This window comes from Pipra filicauda, unplaced genomic scaffold, assembly GCF_003945595.2.
Source record: "Pipra filicauda isolate LSUMZ 115617 unplaced genomic scaffold, ASM394559v2 scaffold95_size2449627_pilon, whole genome shotgun sequence".
NCBI classification, from domain to species: domain Eukaryota; kingdom Metazoa; phylum Chordata; class Aves; order Passeriformes; family Pipridae; genus Pipra; species Pipra filicauda.
This window is the reverse complement of record NW_024105153.1, coordinates 607,354-626,301: the sequence shown is the minus strand read 5'-3', so window position 1 is coordinate 626,301 and position 18,948 is coordinate 607,354. Positions and strand designations below refer to the sequence as shown.

At 39.5% G+C, this 18,948-nt stretch overlaps 1 protein-coding gene across 3 annotated transcripts in view; it reads right to left on the bottom strand.

The window, feature by feature from the left end:
* Window positions 1–18,948, bottom strand: part of TNRC6B (trinucleotide repeat containing adaptor 6B) — a 72,349-nt gene that overhangs the window by 23,560 nt on the left and 29,841 nt on the right. For all 3 annotated transcript variants that reach the window (XM_039391404.1, XM_039391406.1, XM_039391405.1), the window contains exons 3-8: window positions 15,838–15,859; window positions 13,888–14,232; window positions 6,672–8,999; window positions 5,221–5,379; window positions 1,803–1,981; window positions 536–610 (exon numbers count right to left, since the gene is read on the bottom strand). In XM_039391404.1, the coding sequence (XP_039247338.1) occupies window positions 536–610; window positions 1,803–1,981; window positions 5,221–5,379; window positions 6,672–8,999; window positions 13,888–14,232; window positions 15,838–15,859 (3,108 nt within the window). The remainder of the gene's footprint in view (window positions 1–535; window positions 611–1,802; window positions 1,982–5,220; window positions 5,380–6,671; window positions 9,000–13,887; window positions 14,233–15,837; window positions 15,860–18,948) is intronic.

Here is an 18,948-nt window from a genome sequence, read left to right as displayed (position 1 = left end):
AGCCAAGACAGACACAGGGCTGTAAATCTCCTCTTCTGATAGGTGGTTGAGATTCCGAATAAGTAGCCTTGGACTAATCACAGATGTCTGACATTACATCCAGGAGCTGAGGCCTCTACCTTTAGTGCTCTAAACAGCATGCTATGAAAATTAAAATAAAGAAAAAAAACCTACAACAAAACCCCAAAACAAAACAACAAAAACAAACAAAACAACCCAACCACCCACCCCCCAAAAACCCAAAAAACCCCCAAACCCCAAAACCACAAGAAACCCTTCTTTTCACCCCTGAACCCATTACTTGCAAGGAAACTGCACTCTCAGAACAACAGCTGCCAAAGTAATTTTATGAATCAAAGTAGATTTTGGGTTTTTATGAGAAGCCATTCTGAGCCAGCTACTACAGGTATTATAATCAACATGTCAGCATGGAAAATGCAGATAAGTAACTGTGAAACCGCTGATCTTTTGACTTATTTAAAGCTTACGCATTTTTTCCTAAAGTTGGACTTTCTATTTAACAAAATTTACTTACCAGCAAGCCCATATTTGAAAACTGTTTGGATAAAGGGTTCATCCATGAATCACTATTTCCTCCTTTTAATGCACACTGAGGAAAAAAAAAAAAAGACATTTTTAAGAAGCTTTTTGATTTCTTAAATTCTGTTTTATCCTTGAGATGCACAAGTGTAAAATGAAAATCCTGCTATCAGATTAACCTCCTGAAAAAATTATTTTAGGTATTCGTATGTTTGGAAACATTCACCAAATATTCTGTCTCATACAACTGCTCATTGTTCAGTCTATCAAACTGGATGAGCACTCGCCCTGTAGAATGTTTATCATACCTTCAGTTTCCATCTCGAATGCTTTGTGAATATTGTTTATTTTTCCTCTATTACAGTTTAATATATTCTTTAATCCATTCCACGCAAAGGTAGATTTCTTTCTTGGCTTTCTTCCCTTTAGTATGGTGCCTCTTGCAGGGGCACTGTGCTGACCAGGCTCTCTATTTGGCCTTAGTGTAATTTACAGATTATCAAAACCAAAACTAACACAGTTCAACAATGAAGAAATTTTTCCGGACAGTTGCTTTGGTGGTTAAAATAAAAAAGCTTTAAGTGAGAAAAAACTCCCTAAGGTTAATTTCTGCAAAACAGGAACTGTAAAACTCCCTACCATGTCAAACAGTATTTCCACATCCTAGGAAACTGCTCTGCCCTTGCCTTTCGAGTCTGCCCTACCTATTTGAGGAGAAGCAGACAAAGCACAGTCCTTTTAATATTAATACAATAACAACTGTTACTGTACTAGAGAACTTTAATGCAAACAAACCTCAGAAAAATTTACTCGGGACTACAGCCAAGCTCCTGCTCCTGTTTGAGGCCAAATGTCAATAACAACAAACACAAGACATAAATCCAACAGTTAGTAGAAATAAGAAGCCCATGTGCCAAAGGGACAACTTCAGCAGGCTATGCAAGAACAACAGCAGCAGCCTAAACAGAACGATGTGTCAGCAAGAGAAGAGAAATAGCCTTGGGATACTTATTTTCATTTAGTAATGGCTCTGCAGCTTATATACCAAAAAAAATTGACACCTACTGGCAGATTTATTAGCCACAACAGGTGTAATACATTCAAGCAAATCCAGAAATCTCACATTTTTTACAGTGCTGTAACAGGCACCTTTCTGTAGCTCTGTAAAACCTTTTAAAAAAAATAACTATTATAATGCTGTAACATATCAGGCAGACTGTTTTCAGACAACACAGTAGTTATGAATCATTCAAGCACTTTACCTTCATTTGTGTTTTCTTTCCTCCTTGCCCCCAGCTTGTTGAGTTGTGGGAGGAACTGCTTCCCTGAGAGCCTGCTGTGTTCCAGACTCCTCCCTCCTCCTCCTCTTCCCAGCTGGAATGACGTGTTCCTGTCACTGGCCCATCACTCTCTCCCCAGCCATCTTGCATAGATTTAGAACCTTTAGAAAAAGAAAAAAAAAGCTCAAAAGAAGTCTACAATACCATGCAGTTGGTGATGTGACACTGCAAGATCAGCTGAATCATCAGAATCCCAAAGGAATAAAAAAAAAAACTTCAAAGAAGTGTGTTCACTAACAGCTGTAAAAACTCATGCATGAATCCCAAAACTCAAGAGATTTGGTGGTGTGTTTGCATGTCATGTTTTGCAACTATTTTTAAAGAAATGTCAAACCTTTAAAGATGAAATAACACTAGAGACCTCTTATACAGATACAGCTGCATTTCAAAGGTAACCTTTTATTTTCAAATGTAAATGAAAGCCTTCAAGCACACTTAAAAAACCAACAGTGCCCAAGACTCTGGTTCAGTTGATTTATCAATTATTTCCTCTCTTCCTTCAAACCTTAATACTTCCCTTGCACTGAACTCTTTCAAAAACTAGCAGAAACAAGGAACTTCTAGGAACAACTAAGCAGAATCTGAAGGAGAGGACCTGACTCTGCTATGCATAATTTCAAAAGTAGTTTAATGTGAATTAAAAAAACTCCTGTACTTGAATCTCTGTTCTTAAAAATGTCACTAAAAAGGCTTATTACACTGTTTAAGTATACCAGAAAGCTACAACCATTTCATCATATCAGTTCAGACTTTTCCCTGTTGGCTTCTTTTCTTGCTGGTACTCTCTAGCATTGTCAGGCAATTTAGAATTCTGACCTCTACTGACAAGCCAACAAGAGCCCAATTCCTTATCTTGTCCACTGTCCAACTCTTCTTCCTGCTGTAACTCTTCATTCTGCATATTTATTCCGTTAGCATTTATCTCCTTTAAAAAAGATTTCCATCATCATTATCTTTGTAATAACTCATTCTTCAATTGACTGGGGCTTGAGTGTGGAAATCAGGAATAAGAACATTAACATATATAGCAGAAAATCTGCACATAGAAGTCAGGAATTGTAATTATTCTATCAAGGGGATCTCTACCTTGATCATGCTGAAAATAAGTACAGCAGCATTTCATGGTGGTTTAAGAGCTACCTTAAAATGCATCATAAATAAACCCCCAGATACTTCAAAGGAAACACAGCCTTTTAAAGTAGATTCATTTGTGTACCAAAACTGAGGGTTGGTAATTAAAAATACTGGTCCAAGTGCAAAAAATCTACCTCTTGACCTTTTCATCATGCTACTTATACAGAAAAGGTTACATTTAAGGATTATGACCGCAGTCAAGAAATATTATAGAAATATTATAGAAATATTATAGAAATATTATAGAAATATTATAGAAATATTATATGGGCTAGTCCCTGCAGCTTTAATTTATTTCTGGTGACAGTATTTAAATATACACTATGATCCCAATTTTACCTACATGACTATAGATTATTTTTCTGAAAACTCTCAGGTTTAAGATTCTTAAACATGAATACAGAGGACAGTGGTATAAAAAAGGACTTGTCTTTATAACATCTGCTTAATTTTTTGAATTTGTTGAGTGAGAAGGTATCAACAGCTACAGCAACCAAATGAAACTTTCAAGATACAGGCAAAATAATGATATTACAGAAAACTGAATTTATTCCTACTTCTGCCAGGAAATTCCTATGCAGTGCTGATAGAACTATGTAAATCTGCCTTTTTAAACAGATGGGTAATGATCTATGCTTCCCTTCTTTGGCTCTAAACTCCTTCTTTTTCTTTTCTAATCACTGCTAGTCTTGGTATCCTGTCCTTACCTTCAACCATAAATTATGCCTTTGCAGGCTCTTTGTCCCAGCTTCTTCTTCTAACTTATCCAAGACATTAAATACCGCCCCTTACCCCACTGAATAACATAGCTTTTTTCTTCACTCCTTCTGGGTGCCAACTAGAAAGGAGTTCAGAGAGCAGTCACAGAACACAAGAGAATGAAGACCTCTGCTCTTAACACTGTTATGGTAACCTACCATAGCTTAAACTGGAACAGCCATCACAAGGAAACTCTCTATATTTTGCTCCTCTAGAGCTGGGGACAGCTTACATACAGAACAGCACACGTCTGTTGCAGCTCTTTGGTTATGGTACATGTGCGGATCAGTCAAGGATAAGCAAGTGATCATGCATAGTCTTTAAAGACTATATTAAGCATTAGCAAATCAACAGAATTTTCAATGGGTCAATATTATCTCAGAAGCCCTTATTTTGTTCATATTTAGGTGTCTTAGGTACAAGACATCAGTCTAAAAACAGCTTAGCATTCTCAGAAGAGCCAAGTTTGGGGGGGGGCATGGGAAGCACTACAGCCATCCACAAAAGTCTGTTATAATGATAACACTAAAGAAGCAAAGCTTTTTGCCTGGTTTTGTTTCATAGATGGCCAAATTATTCAGTTGGGGTGGGACGAAGGGAGAACGACCCAATAGCATACAATCAACAGAGCACTTCATTTCAAACAATTGCATGTTGCAAGAGCAACTTTTTACAGTGGGCATCATCAGTCAAGTTCAGTAACAATTGTGTATTATCAGTAGTTCCTACAGGAAACTTCACATCCCAATGTTATTGACTTTGGCAGTAACATTGCTTTTGTTTGTCGTTCTTTCCTTAAAAAGACCGAAACAAAAATTGTACAAACAGCTTACATCAAGAAGAATAATATCCACAAAAAAAAAAGTCTCAATACAGCAATTTTAACTTTGAAGTAAATTTTCAAGAGATTTCAACATCTTCATGAAGAACACTGCTGTAGGCATCTAGGTTCAACTATAAATTTCAGTTCTTAATAGTTACAATTTTTCCACACTTACACAATTAAAAAATCCAAAGACGAATTGCATTATCAAAGCATAGATTTGTTTTATATATTGTAATGGCTTCCACAGTGACATTTGTCAGTACTGTGCATTTCTTTTCCTCATATGATCTGAAAAAGTGACCTATCATGTAATAAGTTTATACACCAAGTTACAAGTGGGCAGCCAGAAAAAAAGAGAAAGATACACATTTCCTCACTCAGTGTTTCAGCACTTCCAGAATCAGAGCTGCCCACTAAATTGCTTAGTAAAGAAATTTTGCATTTCCTTAAAAGACAAAGTTTTAGTCATTTGTAAGCACTTAATCATTCATCCATCAAAACCTTACAATGACATTCAACATTGCTTCTAGGCCTCAGATAACTCCTCCAGTATATCAAAAGGCCAAACAATAAAAACCTGCAGGTCCATTGCAAAGAAACTGGTATCTGGCCTATACTCACTAGATTTCATGGCATTCGGGGCGTTGGAAGGTGCATTCCCCCAGCCTGTTGTCGATGCTCCTGTATCATCTACTTCACCCCACCCGGGACTGGTTTCATTTGGCTCACCCCAGGCGGACGTACCATTATCTGGAGCAGGTGGAGTGCTTTTGCTCCAGACTGCACAAAGGAGAGAGAGGTTTCATTACAGACTGTTAAGACAACAAACTATTTACTGCAGCGCAGCACCACGTCATTAATCCACTGCTTCATTCTTTTTGTTGAGATTCCCAGTAGCGTAGGTGCAACAGAATTGACAATCATTCACATCAAGTTTAGAGTGGGCACTGACCTCCAGGGATGAAAAGGAAGAGAATGCTATGATGAGCAATACTCTTCTTGCAGGTTAAACATGAACCCCACATCTAATACTGTCCTCCTATCTGTGAACTTCTGTGGCTAATTACAAGCATCTAACTCAGGGCTTTTATATACTGAATAGAGAGAAAGAACATATTTGAAGTACATATGAAACCAAGATAGCATTCTTTAAAGTGTCTTTGAGTCAGATAAAAGATTACGTAACAGTAACATCTTAATATATTTCTAGGCTATGCAACTTTTTCTTGTTTTACTTTCCGAAGAAGAAAATATTTTGCTAAGTATTCTTTATTATACAGCAAAGCCAAACTGAACTTAACTAAAAAACTGAATCACAGACTTGCTCAATTTCAGGTGTTAACTGAGTGTTTCAGAGCAAAAGGTTTTTGACTAAAACTAAAGAATTTCTCCCCATTTCACTAATAAATAAATATAAAAAATGTGGTTTAGTCCAGAGAAAAGGAGACTTGGAGACCTTATCCTCCTCTACAACTACCTGAAAGGAGGCTGTAGCCATGTGGGGGTCGGTCTCTTTTCCCGAATAACAAGAAATAGGACAAGAAGAAACTGCCTCAAGTTGCACCACGGCAGGTTTAGACTGAATATTAGGAAAAACTTTTCACCAAAAGCATTGGAAAAGGCTGCCCAGGGAAGTGGTTGAGTCACCATCCCTGAAGGTATTTAAAAGACCTGTAGATGTGACACTTCGGGATATGGTAGGGATTTAGTGGTAGACTGGGCAGCGCTGGGTTTAAGGAGTTCATGGTTGGACTCAAAGGTTTTTGATTCTGTAATTCAACTTGTTTTTCAGAGCTCAAATTGAAGATGCAGATTTGTCAGCTAACAAACATCTTTTTTACTGGCAAGCTGACCAGTACTCAGATCACAGTTACTGAGGCACAAGCAGCAGAGGACTGGCTGATTCAAATTCTAAAGAAACTTTAAACACAGAACCAAATATTTAAAAAGAAATTGGTTTTCTCTATAGAATAAAACTATCAGGAATTGGAGGCTACAAGAGTATCTCTTATGCATTAAGGTTATATTCGTATACAGGAGGAGCTTAATGAAGAAAGAAACAAGACTAGTACCTGATGCTTGTGATTTGCTAGTCATTGGAGTAGGCAGGCTCTGCTCCCGTGGGGCCTGTCCTCCTTGTGAGTTCTTGTCCCATAGATTCACATTCTTGTAGTTATAACTGCTAGGATCTCCCCATGCTGAAGTGCCATCATCGATATCCATTTTTCGACTGATTGACTGTGGAGAAGGTTCTTCCCAGCCACTAGGCTCCTCCTCTTTGGGGGCAGCTGGCTGTGGTCCGCTGTTCCAGTTCGGGTTTGGAGATCGCCCATTACTTGGAGTTTGGGGCGGTGGGCCCCAGGAACCAGAAGACTCCTGCTGTTGCTGCTGGTGCTGTTGCTGCTGCTTGTTCCAGGAGTTGGGCTGTCGACCCGTCTCATTCCACGTTGAAGTTCTTTTACAATCATCCCATCCACCCTTTGAAGCAGCGCTTGTATTTGCACCATTACCCCAAGTTCCAATCTCATTTTGCCCACCTTCGCCCCACCCAGACACTGGCTTGTTTCCTGCACTCTCCCAGTTGCTGTTTTTTGTTTGGTCAACTTCCTCTCCCCAACCGTTCTTTCCAGAAGACCATCCTTGATTAGGCTGCCGTCCACCCCACCCCTGATCCTTACTAGAGCTATCATTCCAAGAGGAAGATGACTTTTCTTCTTGCCTTCCTCCTCCCCAATTAGAAGAATTGGAGTTCTTATAGTCATTCCATCCTCCAGTATTTTTGGGGTCCTTCCACTCTGTTGGGGTTGAGAGCTCACCCCATCCAGACTTGTTTTGATTGCTTTGGCTGGGAACATCGCCCCAGCCCCCTGAGTTCTTTGTCTGTGTGGCAGAGCTCTCCCACCCCTCAGTTCCTTTATCAGACTTCCCCTCGGGCCGTGGCATCTCTTCAATATCCCACACTGTATCTTGCTTAATTTGAGTCTGGCCCCAGCCAGTGTTTGAAAGCACTCGGGGGTCCAAATCAGTCCTGCTCAGCAAAGTCTGCAGGACTGCCTGGCAATCAGGATGCGTAGGCCTATATGATCGGCGTCCAGAATTGTGACTGTCACTACTTCCTGCTTTGTGGTTGCTTCCAGTGCTTTGACCTCCAACCTCACTTCCTGCAGAGCTGGAAGATCTTCCCCAACAGGGAGCCTGGGAATTGCCTTGGTTTTCAGGAAGAGGGTGGCCTTTTTGATTGTCCCATGCTCCAGTGCTAGAATTTGGTTGGTTTGGACCACTCCACTCTCCAATCTTCAGTTCATCAGACCCAGATAGCTGTTTCCATTCTCCCTGAGAGACCCCAGATGTTAATTTGTTCCCTTCACCCCACTTGCTTTCATTTGCATGCTGAGGGCCAAAGTTCCAAGACCCACCACCCGTAGACCGGTTATTGTTATCCCAAGAATCACTTCTTGACCCATTAGGTTTTTGAACAGAAGATCCTTTCCAGGAGTCCTCTCTATCCTTTCCATTGTTCCCGTGGTTTCCAGAATTGCTCTGCCCAGAGACTGTGTCAGTTCCAGAAGACGCCCTAGTTGTACCCCAAGATCCAACACTCCCAGTCTTTCTTTCTCCAGTGCTTTGTGAAGGGGTGTCAGTGCTCCTGGAAGGGTTCCCCAAGCCCATTTCAAAGGGCATTCCCTTATTCTCCATAGGGTTTGGTGAACTTAAGTTCAAGGAGTTAGTGTTTCCATTTTTTGGTCCATCAGTGTTATGAATTTGAGCCTGTTCTCTGCCAGAGACAAAGTTAACACCCGCATTTTCCATCTTTGACTGCTGTTCCCTAGAGGTCTGACCTACTGTGCTAATCTGTGCATTGGAGCTACCACTATCAGATTCCAGAGTTCCTTTCCTAGAATTGCCCTCTTGAACCAGTGCCGGCCAAGCAGATGGGTTGCTATTTGGGTTAAAGTTGCTGAAGCCAGAACTGGGACTGATTCTATCTTGTCCACTCAAGTTCCTCCAATTACCTAGTCCGTTGTTACTCTCGGCAGCAGGGTTGGAAGATTGAACAGATTTAGCCTTGGGATCAGATTTCCAGGCCCCAAGATTACATTCGTTTCCAGCGCTTCCAGACTGGCACTGGCTTCCTTTTCCTTTGTTATTAGTGGTGCTTCCTGGTAGAGTGTTCTTCTCCAAGCCAGGGTTCGAGGCACTGTTGTTATCGGTGGTGTTTTCGGAAGAAGACTCAGCATCTTTGCTGGCAATACAAGGCCACTCTTCCATGTCAGACCCGTCTACAATCACCTTGTCCCAGATGTGAGTTGGGTTGGCGTTGGTGCCGCTGTTGGAGGAGGCTCCAGGACCCCAAGTGGAATTTGCATAATTTGAAGCAGCAGCACCTCCAATTGCTGAATCTAAAAGAAAAAAAAAACAACCAACAAAATAACACCCAGGGAAATCATTAATAATCAGTATTATTTACAAGTATGGAACATCACCACTGATTAATGCTTTCATTAAAAAGAACCCTTCCCTCAAATGCGTAACAAAGTTGCTCTGGAAGAACATCAGGCTGTGAAATATCATTGAAAATACTGATAAAAAATTACAGAAAACTCCCCAAAAGCATTTTGTGGGCATTTGAAATCACCACTGACTCACTACTTCTGCCAACAGTCCAGCTTTAAGTTCAACACAGTTAATGAACACTTTTGATACTGGTCGTAGACTTTTCAAATACACATTTTAAATTATACTATATATAGAACAAGAACATGTATGCCTATTCATAGGCATGTGTGTACACACAGCTGTTGGTTTGCTCCTCAGCTGACTCAAAGCAACTACAATTTATTATAGATCAAATGATAAAAGATTGAAGATGGAAAGCACATATGAATATATGAAGCTGAAGAAGTTTATCCTTCAGCTTCAAATATCTTTTTCAAATCGATTTTGGTATCGGGTTTAGTTTCGACCCTTCGCAAAACAAATAAAATTAGTTCCAAAAGCTACTGTACGTCAAGAGTCCAAAGCTACGCAAGTTACAATTTCTACGTAGTATAAACACGCAAGCTATACTCAGTGTGTAACTGCCCCACATTTTGTCACTGCTTTATTTACCTTAGACACCACAGTATGTGGTTTTGTGAGCAGCGAAGCTCATCTCTCTGCCACTGGACGGAGAGGTTAGTAAGAGATCTCACTTTTCTCTCTCAGCAGCTCTCAAGTCTTCAAGTTTCACCTCCCATTTGTGATGGCAGTCAAGCCATTTAACTAAGTCAACTGCATTCTCTAACTTAATGCAAAACTGTCCACTTTTTGACAGGTTAGGTTTTTGCTGGCTTAGCACATTGTACGAGGTAACCTGCAATTTCAATGAGCTTTGGAATCACTATAAGGAAATGAACAGAATAAACAACAATATACAGAGTCCCTTTCTTTCATTTGTAGTGAACTATTATTATGTCCTACATGGTATGACATCACGTGCACGAGATATTTGTATAGTTTTAAAGAAGACATAAATTAATACAGTGTCACAATAGATGAAGCCTATGTCAGTGCTGACAGCATGATGTCTACACGTATGCAGACACATTATCACTATTTAGTTTAAAATATCAGCCAAGATTCCCTTGCCATCCACATTATTACCTGATACTCTAAATAATTTAAGTGTTGTTCTCTATATAGGGTTCCACTCATTTTTCCTCTATATTTTTAATCCAAGGGATCCTAAACTGCCCTCACAAGTTCCCAGTGATGAAAACTAAACACTCGTCCTTGGACAAAACCACATACAGAACCATAATATATTAGTCTTATTCAGTTATTCCACTTATTTTGCAGAGCATAGACTCCATAGCAACAGCTGCAGCAGCATTCATACCTGGATATATACTGTTACTACCATTACTGGCTCATATGACAGCTTCCATGCAAGTAAGGCAAATAGCTTAAAAAAGTGGATAACCCTCCCTGCCTCAATTCCTGTGTTATATAAAAAAACCTGACCATTTCTGGTTGCAAATACTTTCAATAGAAGATAAGATCAGCTTTCAATGCCTGTCTGAGGCTTTCAGCTCATTAGCTTAAACAATCAACATCCACTGAATGCCTTCCAAATCCCCCTTCACTGAGAGCTACCACTAAAGATCCAGACTTTACAGCAAGGTTTGAACTCCCTCATAAGCTCTGAATATTGATGAACAGTAGTTTGTCTTCACCCATTAAACCTCAGTCACCAAGATCCAAAAGACCAAGAAGTTCCCAAGTACATTCTGTTCCTTCTGTTGCCTTAACCTCAAATGCAAACTTAACAATAGCAAGGAAGTATGACTCTACCGATACTTATATCCGTCTATCATTTAGCACAGAGTAACCCTTTTTTCTCCTTCCAATTAAAAAAACTGTGATTAGACTGATCACAGGAAGAGCTTAAGAAGAACAGCCAAAGACAAGCTCAAAAGACTGCAAGGTTGCTTGCTGTCCACTGTCTTTTGAACTTAACAAATGATTCAGCAACTGAATGATGCATGAGCAGCTATGCGCTTAGCAGGACCTACAAATCAGTGACTTTGAGAATGTTTTCACAGAAATTAAATGCTCTGTTAAAGTATTAAGATTGGGATGCTAACATAGTGTGCTAGATCACAATTTTATGGATTGTTTTATAAAACCAGCATCCCCTTGCTATATTTGACAGTGGCATCAAAACTTTGGCACTCTGGTTTAGTTTAAAGATAATGGGCAAGGAATCTTGGTTCTTAAAGGGACTCTTCCTTAATAACAAACATGCTGAAAATGAAGCTTCTGATCTGACTGAAGTTACTGCAGAAAGTTACTGGCAAATGGCTACTTTTAAGGAGTCCTGAAATCAAGTTGCAATTTTGCTGTTAGAGACGGTGGTGGAATGTTGTAATTACTGAAAGACTTTCATCACTAAAGTATTCGCTTTATTGTCCAAAACTTTCTTACATGTCCTGAATTATTGGTATTAGAAGAACTACACAGAACACCTGTCACCTCATCCCCTTGTATTGGTACGAGACAATAGTAACCTTGGTGTCATCTTTCAGGGCACTGGTTTTGCCATCTTACAGAAGGATTTCAATACTAGTAGAAAAAGATGGATGCAAAGAAGGATTACGTGTTGACTTTTTATATTAGGGCCTCATCAACTCCATCTGTGGCCATCTGGTGAATATAAGAACACGAAGGAGTAGGTAAGCTGCATTATCTTCGCCTTTCTTCAGGTGGGATGAATTAATCACAGTATCAGTGCATATATGCCTGATTGAATTGGGCCCAACCTGAAATTTAGTTTGTCAACAGGCAGGATCTCAGATGGGATAAATGATGTGCAAGACAGATAGCAATACTGTACTTCCATAAGTACTTTGAGGGAGCACCAAAAGTGACAGCCTGGTCTTTTTCTTGCCCAGCTGCTCATTCCCACTCCTCTGGCACACCTACTCTCACATGCTAGCACGTATGTTCCCACTGATTCTCAGTTAGGTGAATCAGTAACAATCAGACTGAAACTGGGTTTAAAGAACCACCTGATTTAATTTTAATACAAATCAGATCCCCAGCCCAGTTAACTGCATTACAGTGCAGAAATGTGGATGGGGTGAGGCAGGTCTGAAGGACACATACCTTTCTGGGCACTCCTGACTTAAATCAGGATAAAGCAACTAACCATTGGCTAATACAGCCATACAACACCTTAGCTGTTAAAGCACCATTAACCTAAATATAAAAATATGAGAATTCATAATATCAAATTTCAGCCTCAGGGAAAAAAAAATTAGGTGTCAAATAATCACACAGAACTCCAAAATGGTGTCCTCATATAGTACACCCAACAGCAAAAAAAATGCTGCTCATGATAAATCTTGAAAACTTTTAGAATGCTTCACTACCATAAATTCTCCTTAGTCAGTCTACTACAACCACTGTACACCAAGGTATACAGAAGGTATACCAATGCTAGGACTTCATATATGAAGGAAAGACTTTAGGGTGTGTTTTTTCCCCCCCCTCTTCACTTTTCAGGTGATTTATCAAAATCAGTTATCTCTAAGACATCTGTTTCTAAAGTGATTAGTTAAAACTCTGCCATTATAGTTTGACATTCACTCCGCCCTTTATTAAATAGTGAACAAAGACAAGATAAATAATCTGTCAAGTGGGGATTTGCTACAAAGGAATTCAAATACTGAAACCACAAAACAAATTGAATTATTAATTTTCCTATAATCCTTTTTAATAAGGACAGCCATCCCACCTAGTGTATTTGATTCCAGAGCTACAAGCTACCTCTGTTTTTAATTCTCAGCCACAGAGAACTCTATAAAAAGTTTATGCTCTCTAAGACTGTGGTAAAAAAATCACCATCCCATTGATCTGGCATGATTTTCAAAGGCAAACTCAGACATACTGGTATTGTTATCCTTTTCTTTTTGGCTTTCAGGTATTTGTTATTTCTTTTTTAAACACCCTTATTATTAAAACTGAAGTTGTCCTTGACTTTTCAGGTCACCTAATTCTCTCCTTTAGAAGGCAGATATCTTGAGCGGAATTTTGTTTTTTCTACTATTACAATTTAAGAAGAAATATTACAGCTACTGCAATTCCCCAAGGGTATAAAAAACTGAGGAGCAGCCATAACTTCCCCATGCTCATAAGACAATCCTTAAATCAATGAATTTTTTGAAATTCAAAGTGAATGGAAAAGTAAAAACAGGACAGTCGCCATTTATATAAGAAGGCTTATATAATTAGAAAACACAAGATTACTACTAAAAAAAAAGTCATGAGGAAAAGGACCATCTTTCTGTTTCATCCGGATCAGAAGTGACAGACATCTGCCCTTCACAGACCTGGCATCTACACGTCTGCTATACCATCTACACAGATGACACAAAAACATGACAAGATAAGAAATTCATGTAAAGAAACTTAAAGAACTTATTAAGAACTAATCAGTGACAGCCATGAAACTGTTTATTCACGCAGTGTGTTTACTTTGCTGGGGATCATTTCTGCCGCCCATTAAAACCATGCAAAACATACTTGAAAAAAATTAACTCTTTTTCTTGTTCCATCTAGTAGTAAAAATTTTATCAACTGCTACCAACAGCAAGAGAAGTCAGTATGCTAAAATAGCAAAAGCTTGCTCTCCAAAAGCCACCGGAGGAGTTTCATTGTATAATGATATGCCCATGCACAATTTTAGTCATCCCTTTTCTGCCATGCACAAACACTTGCTCATTTAGTACCCTTACTGCTACTTGCCTGTTGCAGTCCCACTGTCGCTCTGCAGCAGTGCTCCTGTCACTGGTTGTGCGTTGTTTGGGTTTGCTCCTGGTGCTGTTGGGGGCGGAGGCCCTGCTCCACCCCCAAGGAGCATACAGGATGGCGGAGGGGGCTGCCCACGTTTCAGTAACACTTTGTGGTCCTGCTGGCAACGGAATCGCGGCGGCACCTCCCGAGGCATGTAGCGGGTGGCGCTTGGCGGTTGTCCGTTCGGCACTGCCACCCTTTTGGCATTGTTGCCACCATTGACTGGTGGCGATGGAGAGTTGCCAATTGGGCTGGCAGCCACTGGTTGGCTTAAACTTGGTTTCGTCACTTCGGGCACTGAAAAACAGGGAGAATGAAAATCAGAAGTTTTTCCACTTAAACCTGAGTTAGCTACAAGAACTCACTGTGACTCTTTTTTTTATTATTTAATTCCTCTCTGAAATATGGTGCAGCTTCAGTCTTATCAACAACCAAGAACAGGAATAAGCAGCAGCAGCAGCAGACTTCAGCTTCCACGTGCAACTCTGTAGTCAAGGATGAAACTGTGCCCTCAGCAAGTATTTAACTCTTAGTCCAAAATTTCTTGCAAATGTAAAGTTGGCAAAGAATACCTCCCTAGACAATGAGTCATTTTAAAATATGAGCAGTCAAATGTAACTGGCCCTGCCTCCCCTCTCTGTTCCCTCATCTTCAGCTGGTTTTTGGATTATTATGCATCACTTACTAGACTACACAGCCATCACCTAAACAAACAAAAAGAGGGGAAACAACACACCTCCTCTTGGATTCAGAGTTAACAATTTTGAGTTCTCTGTACTGCTCTTAAATAAGTCAGTAATAGCTGACTCTCATGCCCAAGGCACTCCTACGTACAGTGACTGTACTGAGCTTGCTTAAAGTTTCCCAGCTGGTCACCAGGTGCCCCTATAAGCAAGGACCAGCTGCTTCTGAGGGCTATTAGGTATTGGAGAAGAAGAAAAACATAAACAACTCCTTGAAGTGCTAACACCATCAAAAATTTGCTTAAGAGACTCTAGACTCATGTCCCCTTACACTGGCCATGTGCTTTTTTGGAAACACAGAAAAAAATTCTTAGCCAGGCACCTAGAAGGTGTTCAGACATCAGACTCCAAAGGGAAGGAAAACTAAATACACCTATTCCAGCCTTTGTGGAAGATTCAGAAAGCATTGTCCAGAAACCCCTCCCTAGAAAAGTAAGAATAATCAGTAAAACTTTTACTCTTAAAACTGTGAGAGGCTCACACAAGTGAGCCTCTCTTTGTCAACATGAATGCATTATTATTCACATTTTATTTTTTTAAGGGTTTTCTGGTTTCTCTATAAAGGCTTCATTGCCCAAACCCCAAAAGGTATTGTTAGCTGTAAAATCAAGTTATTTTAGTCCTTTTCTGTCAATAATGGCAGTTTTCCCTCACAATTTACAGAAAACTGATATGCAAAACAAGATTAAATATATTTTTACATCAGCTAAGATGTTTAGCTTAACTTTCAGAATGCTCACGCATCAGTCCTGCCTTATCTGTTGGACTTTTATGTGCTTGAACTTAAGTTTTCAGCAACAAGTAATGTTCACCCTTTTTGGTACCTCACCAGAAGCAGTACTTTCCTTGTCTTTCATTCAATTTAATACAGGCGGTTTCAGCTTTCAGTTACTTGCCTAAAACCTTTGCAGAACTAAATATTTCAGCTAACTTATCCACAGTCCTCATTCCTTCTTCATGTATTTAGATGCTGACAACACATGAGCAGAACAGTTTCAAGTTCTCTATTTTAATCACCTTAACTTTCATTTCTTCTGAATACTCATCTTCAGTATTTCGTCTTGACTCATAATTCCCCTTCCTTTTTCAATAGTTTTGATCAAGATCTGAATCTGAGCTCAAGTCAATAAAAGTATTCCTTAGAATCAAAGATTCTTACCTTTGGTTTTTTGATCTGTGACCTGCAAATTAAGAGCAAGAATGTAAATAGAGTTTTCAGAACCTCAAAACAAACACTGAAAAGGTTGTGCTAAATCAAAACCTTATTGTATGAGCACAAGAACAATATTTGTTGTTGAATGAAAATAACCAGCTGATGAACTGCAAGTCTAAACAGCAGCTGTAGTTATACACACATAAGTTTTTGAAAGTGCTAGAACTCTTGTAATTCCTTTGCCCAATGCAGAAACAGTAATTACTTCACTCATGATGATTTTAAGTATTCATGCCCCTCCTCATCCCAAACATGGACTTCCAAAGCATAAATAAACATGTGCTATAGCACTACAGTTCTTTCAGGTTTCGGAGGTGAAGTACTGCAGCTAAAATGTAACAAAATCTTCCGTCTATGAGAGTATCCATCCTCACAGAGAACTGCTGGGGCTAGCAGGAATAACCACAGCAGCAGTCTGTCTCTCTGCCATCTTCCCATTTCACCCTTCCCTTAAAATCTTTTCCAAGAAGAAATCCTAAACCTTACTGGATTCATTGCCACAACTATGAAATGTACCAGCAACACCTATAAAGGAAATCTGCTGAATGCAACAAGAAGTTAATTACTGCAATGAGCATTCATGCTGGCCAACATACCCATTATGGGTTTTGCTGTACTTCTACATTGTTTTGGCATAGCAGATTTCAAGCTTGTAGAGACAAACACACCACTGTTATATTCTCTGGAATCATGTGTATTGTAGCATGTTTTGAACCTGTCCATCAGGAGTTCCACTGCACAATAATGAAAAAACCCTAAAGATCATCATGTGTCAGGTTCTATGACACCTATTCTTAAAAGAAATTGCTGAACCAGTCCATAATTCTGGAAAGTACACAGTGACAGTATAGCATAATGAAAGCACAAGTAAAAAGCAGTTTATTGTTGAAATCAACGAAGCCAGAACTCCTTTGTATGGTAAAGAATAAAAAGACAAACTACACTGAATTGCTATGGCATCATTTACTTTACAAAGATGAAAACTGCAATACGCAAAGTGGAACATTCACTGTAATAAAAAATCTTAAGCATTGTAACTTCACAGAATTACATAATCCAAAAGTCTCCAAGATCATAAAAATGCATCTATACCCAAACTGCATCTGTAGCAAGCCAGACGTTAATTTTCAGCTTCACTTATGAAAAATCCATATATACATAATGGATACATCCTCTGTGACACAGTTAAAAATTCTGCTAAGCACTTACTGACTCTGATGCTCCATTACTAAAGGAAAAGGGAAAAGTCTATTCATTAACACAATCTGGTAATGCTGATGGATTTACTACAGTCAACAGTAAGCAGTAAATTAGTAACTTGTCTACTTGTGAAAACCCCATTTTACCAAATCTTTCAAGAATTCTACATGAAAACCACAGTTTGATTTTGGAAAAAAACACAAACTACTTCTGCCTATCCTGTATCTCTATCCTAGTCAAACTGATCTGGTTTTTTCTAAAATTCAAAAGCTGAAAAAATGTGTCACTGTCTCAGAATTACAGCTGTCATCTCTCTGAGGGCAACCTATGAGCATCAGCAGGTGAGGAGCAGCTACAGTGAATGAGAAGGTGGAGTCAAGCTCAGCCTTCTGATAAGCTACCAAACAGTCCCCTGGACAACAACCACAGGAATTTAGGCTGTGAATTTGATTGCACAACCCCTCTCGAAGCCATTTTTTTATATTATTTTATTTTTAAAGTTTCGGATGATCCAGACATAAACAACTGTTTCATGTTATACAAACTCTGTTTGAAAAAGGCACCCCCAAATCGTTGCTACTTATTTGGTGAACACCTTCACAGTCACTAAGAACAAACACACACATTTATGTTCTGTCCATTCAGTTGCCTGATTTGTTATTCTTAGGTACATCCAAGTATTACTCTTAAGTTTAGCCTCTAGGAGATTAACTTAGTCTTTACCCTTCCCGAGAGTTTGGCAGAATATCATAACATCCAATAACACTGAGTAACTTAGTAGGAGAGAGACCACACAGGAAAGCTGGCAAATCTTGTATTCAAAGCACCAATTCCTCAGTAAGCACAGCACTGTTATCAAGATGATCAGTACAACCTTTTGAAGTTTCTCTTTTATCACTGAATATCAGCACATAATCCTCAAGTCACTCCTCTTTATTCATCAAGGTCTGCCTCCTCCTGGTTCCTACATATACTTTTTTACCTGAACATCAAACAGCAGGAACAGAGGCAAAAAGGCACTGAAGAGACCTTATTCTGTAGCTACTGATCCTTTGCACTATTACTGGGAACATATCAACACAATGACTGCATAAAGACAACAGAAACACATCAGTTTATCTGCATCTAATTTAAACTGATAGACTCAAAATGGTGAAAAAGCCAGATTAAAAAGCACCCTGTATAAGTCAAAACTTAACTGAAGTTGGTGCTGCCTGTTCTCAGTAGAAAACTACAGAATCTGACCTTCTGTAGGATCTGTTCTTACTGAAGCAACTCAGAAACAAACTACAGAAAGAAAGTAAAGCCTTCTGCTCTTAATTTCACATAATCACTGAGGTTGGAAAGGACAGCCTCTGGAAATCTAGTGCACAGTTCCCACTGCTGTTCCCCACCCGGCCCCAAGAGTCTCCTCAACTCTGCAAAGTCATCAAAACTAGATTGCACAGGGCCACATTCAACACATTTTTCAGCATTTCCAAAGACAGAGGCACCACAACCTCTCTGGGAAACCTGTTCCAGTGGTCGCCCAGCCACATACATGCACAAAAAAAATAGTCTTTTTATGACTAAGTAGAATTTCAGTATATGCATGATGCCTTGTGCTTGTCACTGGGCACCAGTAGAGAAGAGTCTGCTTCCATCTTTTTACACCCTTCCACAAAGTATTTACATAGGTTGGCAAGATCCCCCAAGCCTTCTCTCCTCCCTGCTGAACAGTCCTAATACTCTCAGCTCCTCCTCATTTGTAGATACTTCAGTCCCTTAATCATCTTAGGGGCCTTCTGCTGGACTCACTCCAGGAGGGTTGCATCTGAACTAGACAGAAAGGATTTTACCAGTAAAAAGCATGGATAA